General features: G+C 33.4%; 1 protein-coding gene across 2 annotated transcripts in view; it reads left to right on the top strand.

Annotated features, from left to right (window-relative positions):
* Nucleotides 1-21972, top strand: part of LOC143225342 (uncharacterized) — a 38456-nt gene that overhangs the window by 9086 nt on the left and 7398 nt on the right. The window contains exons 3-9 of one of the 2 annotated variants that reach the window (XM_076454561.1): nt 9824-9853; nt 16148-16196; nt 16436-16552; nt 18108-18194; nt 18410-18601; nt 19648-19869; nt 20529-20599. In XM_076454561.1, the coding sequence (XP_076310676.1) occupies nt 9824-9853; nt 16148-16196; nt 16436-16552; nt 18108-18194; nt 18410-18601; nt 19648-19869; nt 20529-20599 (768 nt within the window). The remainder of the gene's footprint in view (nt 1-9823; nt 9854-16147; nt 16197-16435; nt 16553-18107; nt 18195-18409; nt 18602-19647; nt 19870-20528; nt 20600-21972) is intronic. The other variant, XM_076454562.1, reaches the window with a different exon arrangement.

Here is a 21972-nt window from a genome sequence, read left to right on the forward strand (position 1 = left end):
GTCCATTTTATGAGATTGATTTGTACTTTCATAAACCACCCACAATTTAAGGTGCGGGAAATATTTTGTAGTATAATATCGATTCGAGCCCGACTAACCAGCTCCGAAATACAAAGCTATACCTCAGGGCCAGCTTGTACACTCTTATCTTTTTTAATCTAATAATCTACTTTTCAACACTTATTATGGCCCTCTTAAATATAAGTACTGAACTGTCTTTTAATAACTGGTGTGCTCAATAGAAATAGTTTTTTTTTTTTTCTTTTTCGACCAAAGAAAAGCATAAGATATTGTGCGAAAGTATAATACACTGATACCTTTATTTTTATAAACAACTTGGCTGCTTACACATTTCTATCCAGAACTTATTGGCAGGTAAGTAATTTTGGGTTCATGTTGGATTCACACAGCATCTTGGCATCCGTCATTATTCTGTTTTGAGCGTTGCATCAACGTTAACAACGTATCCCACATATGTTGACAACTGGCACAGTGCTAACAACTTTCAGTCTTCTTGTGAGTCTCATATATGAAAATTATCAACAGACAACTCGAGATTTCACTCATTATGAAAATAGACTGCATCAAACATCTGTTGATTGTCTACACCCAAAAGTGAGGATTGCATTCCAAATTAATATTCTGCCTTTGTTGTCAGAAACAAAGTTCTTGAGACTCGTTCTTCACATAAAATAACTGAATATTCTACAGACACTCTATTTGACATTCTAGATTGCAGAAAGGTGATCCTGCTTTAAAGTTATCGATCTCTAATTCACTTAAAGCAGAAACATGGGTGTCTAATATATTACTTAACTTGCACAAAGTCCTTTCATATGTTATCAGACCAGAATTCATACAAGAAGTCTATTAAACCTTCCCTTCATATTGAATGTACTTAATTTTTCTTAATTCATCATTGCATCTTTATGCCTCAGTGAGCTCTACATTGTTAAGGGTGCCTCACCATGACTTATTACTATTTCACGTGTGATTTGCCCTTGAGTTAGTTGCTGAAAAAAAGAATACTTTCACTGGAAGTTTAGATTTATTTTACGAAGCATGATTTATTTTTTATTGAGAAGTCTTAATTAAGAACTTCTTCCTTTTGGTCATGGTTAACAGTATATCTCAACTGCCCCTCTAGAGCTGCTGTGATAATAGGGTTAGAGAGGGGGCGGTGTAATATTATATTTAAAATGTGAGTTATGTACATCCTATTGAAGTTGATAATGTCAAAAATAATAGTATGGAGGTTGGATCCATTTTTGTTTCCGTTGATGGATGTAAAGGGAAAAAGCTCTTAGTGGGAATTTGTTACAGACCACCAGATGAAACTGATAAAATTAGTGAGAAACTTTACAATGAGATTACAATTTCAGCTGTTAATGAAGTCATAAATATGGGTGATTTTAAGTTAAGACATAGAGATTGGAAAATTATAGTCAAACTACGAAGAAGAAAGGTTTTTGGAAACTGTTCAAGATGGTTTTCTTCAACAGTTGGTCAAGGAACATACTAAATGCAATGCTAATGAAAATTTATTATTAACTTATAGCATCAAAATGGTTGAGAATGTGGAAATTGGAGAACATCTGAGTGTAAATTGCCATTACTCTATAAGTTTCAATGTTTTGCTGCATGTTTTGAAAAGGTTAAAGATTGTTATATGTGAGCCACCTGCTAATTTTTGTCAGTTTTTGAATAGTGGTCAAGTACCAGAGAATTGGAAGTCAGCTAATGCATAACTCCTCTTTTCAGGTAGGAGATAAAAACTGTTCCAGTGATTATAAACCCAATAGTCTCACATCAGTTGTGGGAAAAGTTTTGGAAAGTCTGTTAAAAATTATTTGCAAAGTCATTTAAGAGCGTTTAAAATTTTATTGGATAGTAAATAAGGTTTCACTAAGGGAAAATTTTGCCTTATATATATTTTTTACATTATTTACTGGATTTACATCAATGATGAGGAAGGGAATCTTGGTGTAGTGGTTGATTATTCTCTTAAGTCCTCCAAGCAGTGATCTCTTGCTGGTGGTAGGTCAAGTAGGATTTTAGGTTATATCTGTAGAAATAATGAATACAAATCTAAAGAGGTCATAATTTCATTGTATATGTCACTTGTTAGGTTACATTTGGAATATTGTCTTATTCTTGGGCTCCTTACCTTAAGAACGAAATTAAACTGTTGAAAAGGGTTCAGAGAAGGGTTACTAGGATGGTACTTGGTATTAAATGGTTGTCATAGAATAAAAGATTAAACCTCTGAATTTTTTTCTTGAAAATATAAGAGATAGAGAAGATTTAATAGAGGTATTTAAGATTATAAAGGAACCGATAATGTTGATGCACCATTCTTTTTCAAACTTAATTGTGAGAATGGTAAGATTAAGGGACACAAAAGTGTCTTCAGTTATCTTCAGCTAAGACAGCTTTATTTTTTTAATTTGAACGGGTTTCCTTTGTATTTGGTGGAGGCATTACTATATGAATAATAAAAGCTGAATTTTGATTTTTTTTAAATTTATTTTAAAGAATAAGACAGTCTAAATGGTCAAATAGATAGATCTCTTCGTGATGACGAAAAACCCTCTTGAAGTAAAAATGTATCTCAAGATGGCTGGTATGGGTATTAAAAATTTTATTGAAATAAAGTGGAGATCAACATTTGGACCTTCTTAGGTCATCTTCAGGTTAACAAAAACAGGTCTCTTATCGTTCCTAAACATTGTTTTACCTTATATTTTACGCTCATTAAAGAGTTATATCAAATCCTTCTTGTCCTATATCACATATAGGCTAAATATTACCATCATTTTATCATTTACACCGATTTGCTTAGTTCATTGATGACTTCGTAACTGGTTACTTACATCCATCTTCGTAAGAATACGGCCGATTTATCCTTATCTTTTTAATATGTCTAGTTTTATTGGATCCTCTGTCATGTTTGGATCTGGAGAAATAAGCAGGCTGTTAATATAATCAAATATCTTTTTCTCTTGTTAACAAGCCTCTGATCATTCCATACATTGATTTTAAAACAACTGTCAAAGAGGAATTCATGCTAGTTTATAGCAATTTACAAAAAACACAAAAAAGAGTGGATTTACTCCTGTTCCAGATGAAGTCTGTTATTGAACACTGGCTGTCTAGTTTGTGAAGGAATCATAGCGAGGAAGTTGTCTTAGATCACTTCCGCATTGGATATTGTTTATTAACTCGCCAATATATTAAACTTGACAATGATCAATCGATATGTGGGTAGCTTGACACTTACGTCATTGTTGACTACAGATCAATTTGCTAGCATCGTTTTAATGTCTGCAGTGGTAGTGTTTTGAACATATTTATGCTATTCATGTATTTCCTGTGCACGACAGTACAATTAATAATAGTAATTATGCCCAATTTGACAACGGTTTTATCTCTTTGAAAGATATTGGTTTTTATAGTGTTATTTTTTCCTCAAGTTATTGTACAGTTTCTAATGTTACTTTTTTATATTTGTATAACATTTACAACTTTTTTATATTTTCATCTAATTTATTTGTTTAAAATAGTGTAAATATACAATATACCCCTATAACCAAACCTTAAAACAACATTGGTTAACTTGTATATGCTAATGCAGTAGTATTTTACTGCAGATACGATTTTAAGTTTGGTTCTTCACTAATTCTCTATCATTGGACAGTGCAACGCTGCTATGAGTACCTGTTATGACTGAAGGATTATAACAGAGCTCGTTTCAAATAAAAAATATATATGTGTGTGTATGTATGTGTATATAATGAGATTGTCAAACTCTGTAGAATTAATAAAACATTAGAAGGAATCTTTCAGCGTGTACGATGAAACTACATTCAAAAGCAATCATTAGAAATATCTTCATCTACATGTTAAAGACGATGATGAAAGAGGACCCTCTAACCTAAACATATCTATACAATGGAGTTGGGCATGTTTTTGACACTGTCAACAAGATAATAAGAAAGGATTTTGAAACTCCACACGTTTTCAGGCTTGCATCAAAATCAGTGGCTGTTTTCATGACCAAATAAACTGAAATTACAGCAATTCCATTCCTCCATATACCTGTCAAGCTGTCCAGTCCAGCTCTAATGTCTATACATAGTCTTGGAAGTCCAAGTCCATGTTCAGTAAAAAAAAACCATGGAAAGTTTATCAAATTAAGATTTTCATCCTTCTCGGAAACTGACTACAATATAAATTGTATGACTAAACAATAGTACGTAACTCTGACTATAACTGTAAGTAAAATCAATTATTGGAATATCGTTTTGATAAAGTTTGTTGGGTCTAAAACATAAAGAAAAAAAGAAGAGACGAATGTCTAAGGTTCATGTTATCTGTGTCTCTCTCTGTTCATTTAACGATGTTTTCATTGGTACAGCTTAACTTGACAGAGCGGATAATTTCCAGGTTAGTTTGTACAAACCAAAGAAATCTTGTTACATTAAACGAGCTTTGAATGTCGGTGAAATAAGTAAAATATTCAGCATGCTCTTACAAATAAGTATTTAGCTAAATAAAACAAACAAGACGAGAAATCTTAAACGGTTGATTCAATTATACGCATAACATATTATTTCATGTTTCCAAATCTTACTGATTTAGTTCTGTGTCTTTATAGTCAATATTTTACTTTGAAACACGAAACTCTATAGATATATGCTTTGTAACTTAAGACGACTCTAGAAAATAGTTTTTATAGTTTTTCACTTTTTTGCCACGGCGGAGATTTTATTCAAAATTATTTTCTTGAATCCTTGAAAGGAAAGTTTAAAAGATACCATATGGATCTCTTGGTTAGCTATCAGTTAACCACGTGGCTTAAAATGTTGTTTTTTCAAAAGATTGTACAGTACAGTTTACGTAATAAATGTACATAACATTTCTGTTGTACTTGTCGTAAGACATTAGTATTAAGCCTATTATAGTTTAAAAACTGCATCTATGAACAGCATTTCCTTAATAAGCTTCACAAGATTCAACTATTTCTTCTCGTTAAGAGTAAAATAAAAATAACTAAAAACTGTTTTTTTCAAGATGAAAGGTAAAATTTTATTAGTAGTTCCAGCCAACTAGTTTCCGTAACTCTGTTATCATTATCTTGGCCTCTCCCGCTGGGACAGCTGTAAGTCTTTGGATTTACAACACTAATATCAGCGGCTCAGTTCCCCACAGTAGACACAGCAGTTAGCCCGATGTGGTTTTGGTATGATAGATAGGTTTTAATTTGGTTTGGTTTGTTTTGAATTTCGCACAAAGCTACTCGAAGGCTATCCGCGCTAGACGTCCCTAATTTAGCAGTGTAAGACTAGAGGAAAGGCAGCTAGTCATCACCACCCACCGCCAACTCTTGGGCTACTCTTTTACCAACGAATAGTGGGCTTGACCGTCACATTATAACGCTCCTACGGCTGAAAGGGGCGAGCATGTTTGGTGTGATGGGGATTCAAACCCTCGACCCTCAGACTACGAGTCCAGTGCCTTAACCACCTGGTCATGCCCGGATCCACAGTTAAGTATTTCTTCATCTAGAGGAATATTTAAATCTGTTGGTGATTGTCAGAAGTAAGATGTTAGTGATGTCATACATTGATCGATACTGCTGTCTTTAGCAGTGATGTTACATCTGTTTATTGCTTTTACAATTATTGAAAATGTAAACAGATTTTCATTGTTTGAAACATGTAGAAACCTAGCCTTGGTGTATGTTATCTTTATATATACTTCTTCAATTTGAACTGCACCATTCTCTCTTTTTATTTTCATTGTAAGGCCCGACATAGCCTCATAGTTGGGGTACTCGACTTATAATCTGTGTGAGCCACAAGTTTAAATCCAGTCGCAGAACGCGCTCACCTTTTCAGTGTTGTGATGCAATGGTCAGTCTCATTGGTGAAAGATACTCCAAACGTTGGTGATGGGTTGTGTTAACTGGCTGTCTGATTTATTACTTCAATATTAGAGACAGGTAGCGCAGATAACTCTGAAGTGGCTTTGCGCGAAATTCAACGAAGACCAAACTTTATCTTTTGTGTGTAACGAGTAAGCTAGAATTTAAGTGTTTGTTTGTTTGTTTGTTTATAATTAAGCTACACAGTGGTTTATCTGTGCTCCGCCCACTACAAGTATCGAAACCCGGTTTTTAGCGGTGTGAGTCCGTAGACATGCCGCTGTGCCACGAAGGTCGAATTTAAGTGAGAAAATTATATATTCAGAGCGAAAGCAAAATTATATACTATTTTTATACGTACAGTAAAATGTTACAAAAAGTAAAAATTCAGAGTTCTAAGTAATTTAGTTTGTAGTTTTCTCAAATTCTTTGAAAAGAAAATATTCCAAATAAACAAGAAATAAATCCATCAGACTCCGTAAATTTGGAAAACATGGATGAACTGTCACAGTCAACAAATGTTTTGCTTACACTGCCGTTTTTGATGCTATTTTTAGTCCCACCTTTTCAGTTCGGGAAAGATCAGTTCTGTACCAAAGCAGGTCTGCTGCGCAGAAATTTTGTCCAATCATACACCCTATTCCGACTGTTATACATCTCCAATCTTTTTGCGTTCTTTAGTGCGTGTAGAATCTCCGTCGTCCGAGATCTTTACGTCACCAGTTGCCAGGCAACTGTCTCTTAGGCAGGAGAAATTCAATCATTTGTTTTGATAGAGTTTCCACTTCCTTATGTGGAGAGCTTAGTTAGTGAGAGTTCCGGGAAAATATGAAATAAACATTTTAAAGCCTAGTCTGTGCTCTTTTATCTATTTCGAGAATAAAGTTTGTTAATTTATCGAATTAATTAACATTTTATCAGCAGTAATGTTTGGACACCCTAGAAAGTTTGTATGTTATTTAAATACATATATTTATTTTGAGCTATTAGTGTTTCGCAAATGGATTAATTATTACTACATGGAAAAATGTGGACTCGTTTCGATTAATTGCAAGCCAAGCTTATTAATATTTTTACACATGCTCTGACGAGAAAAGGGTTTGCTTATTGTTGTTTTTTAGAAATTATTTTAATACTTATGCAGTTCTAACTACAAAAGATTTTCATGAAGGCCTAATTCATATCTATACATATATTGTCTCTGTACTAATGATGAGAAAACCAACTTGTAGAAAAAAAATATATATGTAAAAACGGGTGGTTTGGGTTGAGAAAATTTTTTATGTAGAGGAGCGAACAAAGTTTCGACCTTATTCGGTCTACATTCCTACACTCAGTTACACAACCCCCTTCAAAAATGTGGTCAGCTATCGGTCAGTTACCTCTTTCTTTCTTTGTGAACCTGACGATGACCGAAAGAGGTCGAAACGTTGTTCGCTCCTCTACATAAAAGATTTCTCAACCCGAACCAGCCGTTTTTACATATATATTTGTCCTGTACTAGTTTGGCCCATCTTGACAACAAACTTAGATTAAAATGAGACGTTATTGTCGTTCGCATTCAGAGAGGTCAAATATTTTAGTAATGATTTAATGAACAAAATAACAATAACGTTAAGCTTTTACACATTTCTTACATTACTATCTCACGTATTTTATTCAAAGAAAATACAAACATTTATATAAATCAATGAAAACAAACAACATTTTCCTTTATTAATATTAATATTTTATTTTTTGTTGTTAATATACAAATAAGTAGGCTTAACTTATTCTAATTTGTATATATGAACAATACTTTCATATCATTTTTGGTTTTACACTCTATCAATTTTAACATCCTTTTGCAAATAATTTTTAATAACTTTCAATATATATATATATATATAAATCTCATCACATTTTTAGCGAAATGGCGATTCGTGAAAAGTGTAAAATGCAATAATTACAATTCAGGCAAGATCTCGCTGCCAATAAATATTGTTAAGTTCCTCAAGAGGGAGCTACGGTTTAGAGTAGAATTCGATTTATTCTTTAAATAATTCGTTCTCTCGACCAAACATACCAATCTTCCCGGTTTAGAGTAGAATTCGATTTATTCTTTAAATAATTCGTTCTCTCGACCAAACATACCAATCTTCCTTTCTTAAGAGCATTTAAAATAAACTCGAGATGTTCTTGTTTATTTTAAGGTATTTCCTTAAACATGCCCAAAGGTTTTTATTTTACCAGGTCACAGAAACCTAAAATAGTAGTGATTTTAATTTAATATGTGAAATTGTTGAACGGCACTGTATTTCCTCCCTCTTTCGGAAGGAAAATAAAAAGATTCATTCGCAAAAATCGAGTGAACACCAAAAATGAAATGATTTTCAAGACAACCAAAGTCTTGAAATATATATTCAAAGTACAACCGTTAAGTTTATCTGTTACCTCTTGTCTTCTTTTAGTAATAGTAGTCCTTTTCTAAGCTTTCGATGTTCCAGTTTTAAAAGAAAAAAGTAAATGTTTCAGAAGTTTGATATAACTATTAAAGTCACATATTCTAATATCGTTCCAGATGTCAACCTAAACACGATGATAAGGTATTGATATATAAACTTTATGATCCATATTACATTAAACACCCAATAACGTTGATGCTAGAGAATTTCTCGGGTAGATTTAAAAGGTTTTACTTGCTCTCCATTGTGAACAAAATTGATGGATCACACTGTTTTTGGTGTATATTATTTTCTCTCTTCCAAACATGGAGATCGATATAATAGTTAATCCTCACTTAAGTAATAAAATTGTTTAAAAGCGACATGTAAACGTTTTGATCTGACTTCGCTGTATTGTCACCAGATCTACAAATATCGCCACAGGTCACATGTGCCAAACAACAATAAAAAACATTTTTTTTACAATTAAACTATATAATATAAATGTATAATTGTAATTTATAAATAAATATAGCTTAAGAATATCTGTTTCTTAATAAGCCCAAAGTTATATAATAGATTATCTGTATTGTGCCCATTACGGGTATTGAAACCAAATTACGAGTGTGTTAAGCCTTCACACTTGTAACTGAAATAGGAAGGTCATTTTAGAAGCAAAATGTTAAAAACAAATTATTATATAATAGTAATAAACTAACACAAATGTGATTTGATGAACACTGCTTAAAACACTGAAATACGAAGTCAACTACAAAACATAATAAAAATAGTGTTATACAAACATTTACTGTTTAGAAAGTAAATAAAGTTACTGGAATGGAGAGTCAAAAGGAAAAACACGAAACTGCCAGTTTTAAATAGACACTTGTCATGTGTAAAATGTCTGTGATCGTAAACCATTACAATGTGTAAAATGTCTGTGATCGTACTTTAGAGTCTGAAATTCTGGTCGTTCATATTTTTATTGTCTTGCTATTATACAGAATTATAAATCTCCGGTGATAACAGAAACTTTTAAAAGTCTCCTGTTAAAGGTATTTTATAATATTGTTCGTGCAGATGTTAAAATCTTTACCTACGATAAATCAGTTTTAATAACTGAATTAATCGAGCAACTGAAATGAAAGCAATAACATCTGATGTGTTACAAAATTAATTTGTTTGAGACGAAAGACACACAACGGATTTCATATTCACCTCGGATACTTGTACCGAGAGCCCTTATACTTACCAGGAGACAAAGGGCTGTCATGTACTGTGCCCATCATGGGTATTGAAACCAGATTCTTAGTGTTGTAAGTCCGCAGACATACAGTTGTGTCACTGGCGGACTAATTTATAAAACAAGAAATTATCTTTTTACAGTGTGTTTTGATAACACAAGATGTTCTGGTTTTAATATTAATTTTATGTATTACCATAAATTTTAATCATTTTTTTTTTCATATTTCAGCACAGAAGAGGAGGAAGAAGAAGAAATTAAGTAAGCTTTATTTTAAATAATTTAATAGTTTGAAATATATCTATAATAATAGAAATTTAATCTAAAGCTATGGACTAAATTCAAAACCAATAATGTTTAGAAAGTGAAATTCATGATCACGACTTCCCCCAACCTTTTGCTAACGAAACAGCAAAAGAACAGTCCATATCTGTTAACGTTTTAATTTAAGGTGATTTAACACTAAGGCAATTGTAGTTGCATTACACAACCTATTACAATATCAAAATTACAAACTTCTAGGAAAAGAAACCGCAGAAAAGTGTTCGTTTTTGTAGCAGACAGGATTTGAACAGAAAGCTGTGTTACCAAAGTAAAAATCAATAAAATAAAAATGATAAAAAGTAACCGAAAAATGTTTATCAATAAGGCCAAATAAATGAATATAGGTGTCGCTCTGTTACTTAGTTCTGATGCTAGCACAATGACATTATGTAAAGTTTGATGACGCTACAATAATTTATATATAGGGTGCTAAAAACTATGGAACAAAATCAGAGCTCCCGTATATGACATAAACCACGTCAGTACAGGAGGTCGCTACCCTCAGAACCCCTAGAACCCTTGGTCTTGATTTCTTCCACTTGACACGGCATGGCCAGATGGTTAAGGCGCTCGAATCGTAATCTGAGAGTCGCAGGTTCGAATCCTTGTTCCACTAAACATGCTTGCCCTTTCAGCTGTGGGTACGTTATGATGTAACGATCAATCCTACTATTCATTGGTAAAGAGTTGGCGGTACGTGATAATGACTAGGCGTCTTCCGTCTAGTATTATGCTGCCAAATTAGGGACAACTATTGCAGGTAGTCTCGTGTAGCTTAGCGCGAAATTCAACAAACTAACCTTTACACGTACGGATAGGAAAAAGAAAGATATGCATGTAAAAATGTCTTCCCAATCTAGCAAAGTTAAAACAATTAATTAAATAATTTGTTTTCTTTTATCACAAACTAAACCATTTGATTGCTATGGAAGGTAAGTAAGACACTGTTTTATTTCATTGCAGGGAAGGGGTGTATATTTTTTTTCTCGTCCCATTAACAGGTCATTTCGTATTATTAAAAAAAACACCAGATCATCTCGACAATTTCCACTACACTTTGAATTACGTTATTGTTTTTCTTTATTTTACTGTGAAAATTAAAGGATTTTGAGTTTATCTAAGTTTAAAAATACACTGATTTATGATATAAGATAGATCTGGCAGTTTAGTAGATAGGTCTGGTAGTTTCATGCGCACGGAATGATAGGTTACTGAGCTCAAAATCCCGCCTTTCTTGTCTTATGCTCCAGACGTACCATTTCTCTTGATCATAAAATGTATCCACAACTGCCAAAAATGTGTCTGATCTCATACATTTCTTGTTGCGAGTTACTAAATGGGAAGAGGTTTCGTTTTTTTTTAAATGAATGAAACAATGTCTTGCAGGTTTTTCAGTAAAATAAAATAATTGCGTTGTACAATTAAGTGTTAAAAAAGAATAACTTACTGTTTGATTCTAGATCTTAAAAGTGTTTATGAAACCGACTGAATAGGAATAAAGAAGGATAGGTTTGCTTCTTATGGTTTTCTGCCTACATTATCTCTCTTAACACTTCCTCTTCAAACAAAGTATTTCTTTACGATGTCTGAAAAGTGCCCTTTCCTTTAAACAGATAATTTCTCTTTTATTATCATCTGTTTGTTACTGGGTGGTTTTAGTTCTCTTAAAACTGTACTGTTCGGTTTAGATCCATTTTAAAAACTTATAAGTTTTACTTTTCTTTTCACAACCAAGGCATAAACCGTCTTGACGTTTTTTTTAGAATTGGGATGTAGTTTTATTTCAATTTATAAACTGTTTCATCAGTGAGTTTAATCGCATCATCGGACTCATCTAAAAGACAAAATTTCGTTCCTATTTATTTCTGTCGGACATTCATTCAAAATGGTTTGTTGCTATTGTTATCTATATTCCTTTCTTAGGTCCAGTAGAGAATGTCTGAGCAAGTTAAACTATGTTCCTGTTTGAGTATAATGTGGACTTATAGATCATAAAACTGAAATTGAATTATCAAGACACTAATTCGAACATTTAATTACAAGAAAATGTTATCTATTTTTCTCTCTTGTCGCGATTTCTTGAACTTTTATTCTAACACGTTTGAATAGCTTATTTTTGTTTGTTTTTGTTTGTTTGTTTGTTTTTGAATTTCGCGCAAAGCTACACGACGGCTATCTGCGTCAACCGTTCCTAATTTAGCAGTGTAATACTAGAGGGAAGGCAGCTAGTCATAACCACCCACCGCCAACTCTTGGGCTACTCTTTTTACCAACGAATAATGGGATTGACCGTCACATTATAACGCCCCCGAGCATTTTGGTATGACGGGGATTCGAACCCGCAACCCTCGGATTACGAGTCGAGCGCCTTTACCACCTGGCCATGCCGGGCCGTCATTTTGGGTTTGTTTTTTTCTTTTGTGCTACAATTTCCAAACAAAATTGCTGCTATTATTAATGTGTTTTGTTTATATTTTTGTTTTGTTTTTGCTGGTTTTAGTGAAACATTCACGGAAATAAAAGTAACAGTGTGTCAGATATAACAGCCGGTTAAGTGTAAGTACTATCAATTGATTAATTTTGTGTTTGTAAGTTATTGATGTGAAGGCCATCGAACGTTGTGTGCAACATTCTCATATCGAGGCTTTAGAGATTTCTAGAAAGTCTAGGTGATATATGTATAAATAACGCTTACCAAGCCAGCGTAAAAAAAAAAAGAGAGAGAGAGAAAAAGTAGTCACGCGAAAGAGAAGCTCGATCAAAGAAAAGTCAAGCATAATGTTAACTGTCATGGGAATAAAAGGCCTAACGGTTTATATGTTAGAGTGAGATTAACAATTTTGAAAGAGGTAAGAATAATAAGTTGTCTCGTAAAATTAACAATTTTAGTAGACAATTTTTTAAGTTTAGGATAAAAATACTGTAAGTCAAGGACAATGTAAGTGAACTATACGTGGACACTATAGCAATAAGAAATAGAGAAAAATAATTCGGCTTATCAACTGAATTCTAAAGCAATTAAATAGGCTTAAGTGGACTTTTCACAAGAAGAAGAGAAATGAATAGTGTTTAGGATACAAGTATAATCTCCATGGTGTAAATAATATTTCTATACACGTTTAACTGGTTTTGAATATATTATTCATTAAAAAAAAAGTGGAGTGCGTGCTCTTTTTTTATTATCAAATTCAGCACCAACAAATCACAGACATCTACTATGGAAGAATCTTTAGCCGGACAAACCCGTATACTTCAAAATATAGAATAAAAAGTAAGTTCCTGACATTTGACGAGCCACCCAGGATTATACAGTTATAAACAATGATAGAAAAAAACGTGAACGATAGCGGAAATAAATAGGCCTATTAACGCACAACTGTAGTAGTAGCACAAAGGGTGTAGAGATTATAATTACGCTATATATATATATATGTCAGATAACTTTGATGAATGAGTAGAAAGAGGAAAGCATCTTGGGTTGAAAGACATTTAACTACAAGAGTTTGCTAAACAACAAAAACTAGATAGACGAAAGCGTAGGCAGAAAAGAGAAAAAGGAAGACTGTAAGAAGAAAGAGAAAGAATGAAAGAAGAAAACTAGATAGAGAAAAGACTGGAAATCGAGAGAGAAAGAATAAGAGCACAAACTGAGATTGCAAAACTCATTCAACCAAAGGAAGAAGGACCTAATAATGACAATGGAGTCAATGCCACCTGATCTAAACTGCTTAAATTTGATGAGCAGAAAAATGGCATGGAGAGATAGAGAAGATTCGCTCAAATTCAAAGCTGCAAGTAAGGTGTCTGGGTAGGTCTCCTTCAGCCCACTTCTCACAGGAAAAGGCCTACAAGTATATACAGATATGACGTTAAAAGATGCCATGGACTATGACAAGTTAAAAGTGGCTAAGTTGGAATGATATGAACTTACTGAAGAAATTTTCATCATAAGTTCTGAGAAGTCAGTTTGTAGCACGTCCATAGTGACACTTCACTAGAGAGACTGATACCATCAAGTGTGAAATTAGTTTTGAGGGGTTGGCAGATCTACTAATACGTGAACAGTTCATGATCACATGTTCAACTGACATATCACAGAGCATCAAAAGATGTAGACAAGATGATAAAGCTGGTTGTACAGCATATGGAAGCCCGTGGAGTTAATATAACTGGCAAGCTAAAAAATATTCTGTTAACTTTAAAACCAGTAATGGCTGATCAGAAACAAGAGTCTGAAAAAGGTGACAAGAGATTAATAGATATAAGAAATGCTATGTTTGCTATAAAATGAGACACTGTAAAGTGCAAGTCCGTTATCAGCAAGTAACAGTGGAAATGTCAGCATAAAACAGCTGGGGCTATTTACAGAGATAGTGCTTGTAAGAAACAAGAAAAGAGTGACTGTCATCATGGATGCTACTGTCAAAAGAAACAGAATCAAGACTTTCCACAAGAAGGAAGTGCCATTTACATGATTGATCAATCTACAACTAACTATCAGCTGAAATTAGTAAACGGAACAAAAGTGTCAGTAGTGATCAGAGCATGTTACAAATATCAAAAGGTGTCAAGTAATTATAATATGCCAATATATGAATTATATGGTAGGAACAAGAAAGTAAAGGTTCTAAGAGACACTGGGTGCAGTAATTGAGCAGTAATAGTCAGTCTAGTATCAGGTGATAAAATGACAGGCCTGTGTGTGCTAATTGATGGGACAGTGAGAAAGTTTCTCATGGCAAAAAATAACAATGAATACTCCATATTATGTAGGAGACCTTGAAATCACGTGTCAAGGAACCAATGTAAGAATTGGTGATAAGAAGCACACCAGATAGTAAAAAGTTGAAGGAAATACAGAAGAAAGACCCTTCACCACAAAAACTTCTAGACAGTTCCCGAGAGGAAGTCAAGCACAAGAGATTAACAAAACAGAGGTCAGGAAGGAGTATGGAACCGAACCTATTAAAACAGTTTTACTGTAGAAGCTAAACACAAAAACAATCAGAAACACTTCTGTAACAACAAAGCCAAAAATTGACGTTTCAAGGTAGAACAAAAGATTATAGTTCTGCTACACACAGCCAGTAACAAACTCGCCCAGCAATGAAAGGGTCTTTTCACAGTACAGGAAGCGGTAAGCATAATGTACAAGAAAGTGAAAGTTGATGAAACAACCATGGTCTACCACGCTCATCTGTTCTTTCATTGAACAAAGGGGATGTTTTCAACCAATGTCTCCCTTCTAGCAGTCTTCATTTACAATATTGCAGTTTATGAAAAGTAATTAGATAAGTATGTATCTACGATGCTTGTTTTCAGGAATATTTTCTCACATGCGATCATAGTAAAAATAATTCAGCATAAAATGCTGACAGATAATATATATATATATATAACCGTACTTCCAAGTTTCAAGAATTACACCATGTTTTACACATATTTATTTGTTCACATAAACCACATCTTTATAACATAATCTTACAACAGCTAGTGGGTTTATTATTGTATTTGTTAGTTTTCATTTTAAACTTGATCGTTTGACGACTAGTTTTTCATTACGTAAATATCTAAGTGAGTGCATTAGTCCTTTTAATTTGTTTTAATTTTTTTTTTTACATTCATTATACAGTCAATCCTCATTAACGTCCTGGTTATGCTCTTGAGAACTGTTTTGTTATTGAAAATTAAGTTAATAGGAACTCAGTTTCTGGTTGGTGTAAATGGTAAAAGTTGGAGTTGTATTCCAACAGCATGACCGAACATCCTACGTATGCCCAAAGGCAACATATATTCCAAAGTATAATACAATAATAAAAATTAATAAAGAATACACGAAACTAAAGAATACTTAACATAGAGTCCCCTGGTACAACGGTAAGTCTGTGGATTTACAACGCTAACATCAGGGGTTCGATTTCCTTCGGTGGCTCAGCAGATAACCTGATATGGCTTTGCTATAAGAAAACACACATACTTAACATAATAAAATATTGACAAAAACGTTGTCACTAAAATTAACAGATGGAATGAAGTTACGAAAAAATTGAGTGTTTTTTTTGTTTATTTGTGGTTGTTTGTAATTTCTAGTTGTTTTTCGTTTGTGCTTTTTTACCTTTTTTAAATTTTAAACTTTTCTCAACTATGAAAAACGACAGTAATTCATAAAAATTAAGAAGACGATTATAACATTATTTTCCGATCGACTTACGAACCATATTCAACTGTTAGGCCTCAACAAGCACCACCTCAAGCATCAGAAGCGGAATTGGCCATGGAAGTGAGTAAATATTTAAAATATATCTTTTTCATAACTTTCGAGAAATGTCATTTTAATAATTATTTGTTTCCAAAAGTAACGCTCATTTGTATGGTACTGTTAACTTGTGAATTTTGTAAATTCGAGAATATGAAAAGGGATTCGTAATGAATCGTACAGTCACGAAAAGTTAATAAGTTACTAGTGGAGTTTTATTGGCGTCGATTATTATATTAGGCTTAAGGAATATTTTTAAACAGGAAAAGATGAGAAAGAAAAAGGAAGAGGAAGAGGCTATGTGGAAAGAGTATATGGAACAAAGAAAAATTCAAAGGCAGAAGGAAGAAGATGAACTGAGGAAGCTAAAAGAAAGACAGGTAATTAAAAAATATATATTTTTTTATGAAACTCCCATTTCAGATATTTTTCGTTTGACGTTATCAATATGGAGTGCAGTCAAAATTATTAGCACATGATGTGAATTTTACTGCCGCCCACCACAAGTATCGAAACTCGATATTTTGCGTCATAACTCCAAAACTTACTGAATATTGGGGGGAGGGGGTAATAATATACAAAAATATAACAAGTCAAGGATAAAATGATAGAAGTCCTAACTAGAATGAATAATAACATTTGTTTGATATAACTTAAGGATAACCATTGAGTTATCTGTGTTGAGTTTACTGCGAAGAACCAAACCCGGGACTTTTGGGTTGTAAGTCCGTAAATTTACTGCTGACCCACTAGGATAATTGATGACTGAGGGGATGTACGATATTATCTACTAGCCAGAATAAGCTTGACCCAAGTTTTGAAAATGTTTTCCTATATATATGTTTCATAATAAGAAATAATATAACTTATAATTTGAACTTAAACCAATAACTAAACCGTAGCCATAAGTAATTTCAGTTTATTCTTATCAGTCTTAAGTTATATTTAAGGTATCAGTACTTGAACACTCAAGACATCGTCTTTAGCAATAGTTCTGGCCTTAACACTAAACTTTTGCGTCTTTTGTCTTTGTATTGGAAAATAAGTCCTGTGTGCTTAGCCGTAGGTTAGAAGAACGCAGACGAATGTTATGTGAAAACCTGTAATATGTTCCCGCCAAATAAAACCACTTTATTACACTTATAAGTCGTTGTTTGTTAGTTTGTTACACTAGCATAATGTGCTTACATACACGACTATAGAATTTATAATTACACACATCTAATAAGACTTTTAAACATGGTTATAACTACCGGCAAAAATATAATAATTCAGAGAAGTGGTAAACACGCCTAGCAACATAAGGTCACTATCCGAAAGCTGGCCATTACTATAAATGACTTTCAACACATCATGCCTTCTGCATGTATAGCAAAATAAATCAGTTTTCTGTTGTTTTAATTTCAACAAAGTGTCTTCCCATTGACTGGAAATATACTTGAATAAAAGGACTCCAATAAACTTTCCCCCTAGTGGCACAGTGGTATGTCTTCGGGCTTATACTGCTAGAAATCGGGCTCGGATTCCCCTGGTAGGCAGAGTACAGATAGCCCTTTGTGTAGTTTGTGCTCAATAACAAGTAACAACCAATAAAATTATGGAAAGATCGCTTGCAACTATAGTTTGTTCTCTCCTCTTCCTAGATAAACAATAAGTTTAAGAACTTGCAACGATAAATTCAAGGGCTCGATTCTCCACAATGGACAGGATACAGGTAGCCCAATATATAGCTTTGCACTTATAAAAACAACAGAAAAAGCTAACGTAATTCAACGAGAGACATAGTAAATATATTCAAGCTTTTATATAATTCCACAAAACAATAATTAGGTTGAATAGGAAAGTTATTGGAACAAATTATTGTTTTGTGAAATTATAACGTGTTTTTATTGTAATATAACAGTCTTTAAACCAAAATACATTTTACTCTTATAGGCCAAACGAAAAACTCAGAGATTGGACCAGGAAAAGAAAATGATGGAAATGATAAAACGTCAAGAAGAAACTAGGATACGTGAGATGGTAAACCACATTTTATACCAGCAAACAGACATGACAATGTTATTGAGACTTAATACATTAGGGTTAAAATAACAACGATACCTTATAGTGATCCAAAAGAGTTTGGAAATAAAGTAACCATTGACTTATCTGACAATCACGAATTCATTTTTTTGAAATGAAGGAGATAGAACGAATATTCTTTACCTCAATAGTTTGTTTGTTTTTGCCATTAGGAGGAGAAGAAGCAAAGAGAAGCTGAAGCGAAGAGGAAGCGTTTAGAGGAAGCCGAAAAGAAGAGACAGGCCATGCAAGAAGCCATGCAGAGGCAGAAAATACAGGAACCTGTTAAGAGAAACTTCGTGATACAGAAGAAGGAAGGGGAGGTGGGTCCTGGTGCAGCTCTTGGCCACTCTGGCTTTGACAAGGTAAGTAATCTTTGGACCAGCAGGTGATTAGTGTGATGAACTCGTAACCTTAAGGTCGCGGGTTCGAGTACCAGTCACACCAAACATGCTCTCCCTTTCAGCGGTGGGGCGTTATAATGTGAAGGTTAATCCCATTTAACTACTTTAACTATATAGTTTAAAACGTTATAAATTTCTTGTCCTTAGATTTTTTTCTGGTAAAGTTAACGATACGAACTTACAAACTAGAAGACCCATTAAATGATGTTGTTTTTATAATAATTTCAAAATGAATTATCTCTAAGCTGTACTAATTCGCGGGTTCGAATCTTGTTACCGAAAGTACTCATCCTTTCAGCTGTGAGGGGAATTACGATATATAAGTAAATCCTACTTTTCGTATTTGTGTAATTTTTCTTATAGCAAAGACAAATCGGGCTATCTGCTGAGTCTACCTAGGGGAACCGAACCCCTGATTGTAGCGTTTTAAATCCGTAGACTTACCGGTGTACCAGCGTGGGACCCTGCTTTTCGTTGTAAAAAGTAGCCAAAAGTTAGCGGTGAATGTTGTTGACTAACCGCCTTTCCTCTAATTTAGTCTGTTACTTTAGAATTAGGGTGGTAGTGCAGATAGCTCTCAAGTGAAATTCAACAACCAAACACACATTTTGGGCAGTTATTCTGGAATAAGGTTAATGTTTCTGGAGAACAATTAACCCCCAGGAGCGTTCGAAGACTGAACAGTCCTCCATCACCCGAACGTAAGCTATATTGTATTTAAATATGGATCATGGATCAGAGTTTTTTGTGGGACGTCACTTCCGGTTATTGTATTTGTAGACCCGGAACGCTTCGCGTAACATACTTTATTCAAGTTTAAAATCATTGTGACCAGTTCTGTCCAATTTCCCAAATAGGCCAACCCTAAAGGGGAGAGAAAATATTACTATTTGTTCAGGGGGGAAGACAAACATTGACACCTGTAACAAAATTTAAAAAAAAAACTAAAAAACAATTATTATTCTCAAAATGGTAACGTTTGTTTTGTTGTTTTTTTTTGTTCGCAGTTTACCAACGTTATGCACGCTCGAGGCGAGATGGGTAAAACAAAAGAACAGCTGGAAGAGGACAAGAAGATCTGTTTGCAGTACAGAGTTAAACCTCTTGAACTGGAAGGACTCAAGATCGAAGAACTTCGACAAAAAGCTATGGAACTATGGGCTAGAATCTCCTCTTTAGAATCTGACAAATACGATCTCGAAGAACGCCAGAAACGTCAGGATTACGATGTGAGTAAATATTTATTCTACGAAACTTTGAATTTTATAGATGAGAAAATATCATTAGAAACGGTAAACTATTGTTTTTAAAAGATTTTGACAACATATTGATAACTGCGTCAATAAAATGTATTTTTAAAGGAGTAGTCCTAACTCACTAAAAGTTAGGACTTGTTACAACTTAAAGACAGTTTCAAAATCTACCCATTGGAAATTATACGACGAAGCTCTTGTTTCTGTGGCCTGTCCAATGGTATTCAAGTTTTATTTTCTGTCCACCAGAGCAATTTCAAGTATCACACTGTTGCAGTTACGTTGTTGTTAGTCGCTGTATTTTATGTACTGAACTAATACGTAAAGACAAGAGAAAGGCGCTGGTTTGATGTGTTTTTAGCATTCTTATATTTTAAGTCGCAATTGCTTATAACAATCGTATGTTTAATAAATTCAAACCGACCGCGGAGAAAACAACTTTGTGGTAGAAACAAAAATATTCAAAATATATGCTGCAGATTTAAATACGTAGTAAAATAAACATATATTGTTGCACTTAATATTTATGCTACCTATTTAAGTTAATCGTTTATTTACTTCTAATTAAACATTCTATATGACTTGTTTAGAAAACTGTTTTACGCAGTTTCGAAATAGGTTCTTTCTTCATGTAGCTAAAGGAACTGGCAGAACGAGAGAGACAAATTAACCGCAACAAAGCATTAAAGAAAGGACTAGATCCTGAGTGAGTAAAGAAACTTTAATTTAAATAGCACGTGATACAATAGCGTGTTAAGTTCTTCAGATGAACATTCTCTAATAAGTAAGTCAGTGCTAAGACTAAAAAATATGAGACAGATCAACAGGAGTTATTTTATTGACTAATTAGCTGGAGTTACTAAAATTACATGATTAATAAAAGGTTATCTTTGGGCATGAAAAGTTGCTTCCCTTACATGTAATTGTGCAAAAACACAAAGTATGAGACTGCAGAGTTGTATACTGCCGAATGTTTGTTTGTTTTTTAAATTTCGCGCAAAGCTACACGAGGGCTATCTGCGCTAGCCGTCTCTAATTTAGTAGTACTGTTGTATTTATACAGACACAAGATATATTACTATTATATTTATATAGATACAACATACAGCACTATTATATTTATGTACATGCCCCCAGCTAGTATAGCGGTTAGTCTACGGATTTCCAACGCTAAAATCAGGGATTGAGATTCCCCTCGGTAGGTTCAGCAGATAGCCAGATGTGGCTTTGCTATTAGAAAACACACACACACATTTATATAGATACAACATACAGTAGTATTATATTTATGTAGATACAACATACAACACTATTATATCTATATAGATACAACATACAGTACTGTAATATTAATATAAATACAACGTACAGTACTGTTTTATTCATATAGATAAAACAAAATTGGACATATACCTTTCATCGAGTTACGTTAGGTTCCTTTTTCTATTAATTCTTCATTTAGAAGGTTATTTAAAAGCAAAACGTATTAATAACTAGCATTTGTATAGTATTTAAAATCAAACAGATAATTAAAATAAAAAGTTTATAATAACGTATAAGAAGTCGAAAGAAGTTACATGCAGTTATACGCTTGACATCTTTAATATAGAAGGTAGTGCTTGAGCTGTTTACTTGGTTTCAATATCACAAAGTTTTTTTACAAGTGTTTGATTTTTCTTTAGGAGTTGATGTTTCTTAAATTTAATGATCCCAAAAATACTTCAGTCCAATGTATTTTGCTTGCAGATATTGCCTGTTTTTACTTTTCTTAATATCGTAACACCCTCGTCAACCATCTGTGATTATATTATTCTTTTCCAAGTATTTCAATATTTTGACGTTTCAGTTATGCGCACTTGTCATCAAGAGCGAATCAAGGACTTTGCTCAATAACAAATAATAAATCATATTTTACAATGTTTGAGTTACGTCTTGATACGGGAAATGTACAATAACACATACAAATCTATTTACTATAAGAAACGTATGTACTGTTTTATGACATCAAGACATCAGAAACATTTACACGTCATATACTGTTACAACATAAAACACTGAAAAGAGTTCATTCATAGCATG

This window comes from Tachypleus tridentatus, chromosome 9 (assembly GCF_004210375.1).
Source record: "Tachypleus tridentatus isolate NWPU-2018 chromosome 9, ASM421037v1, whole genome shotgun sequence".
Taxonomy (NCBI): Eukaryota; Metazoa; Arthropoda; class Merostomata; order Xiphosura; family Limulidae; genus Tachypleus; species Tachypleus tridentatus.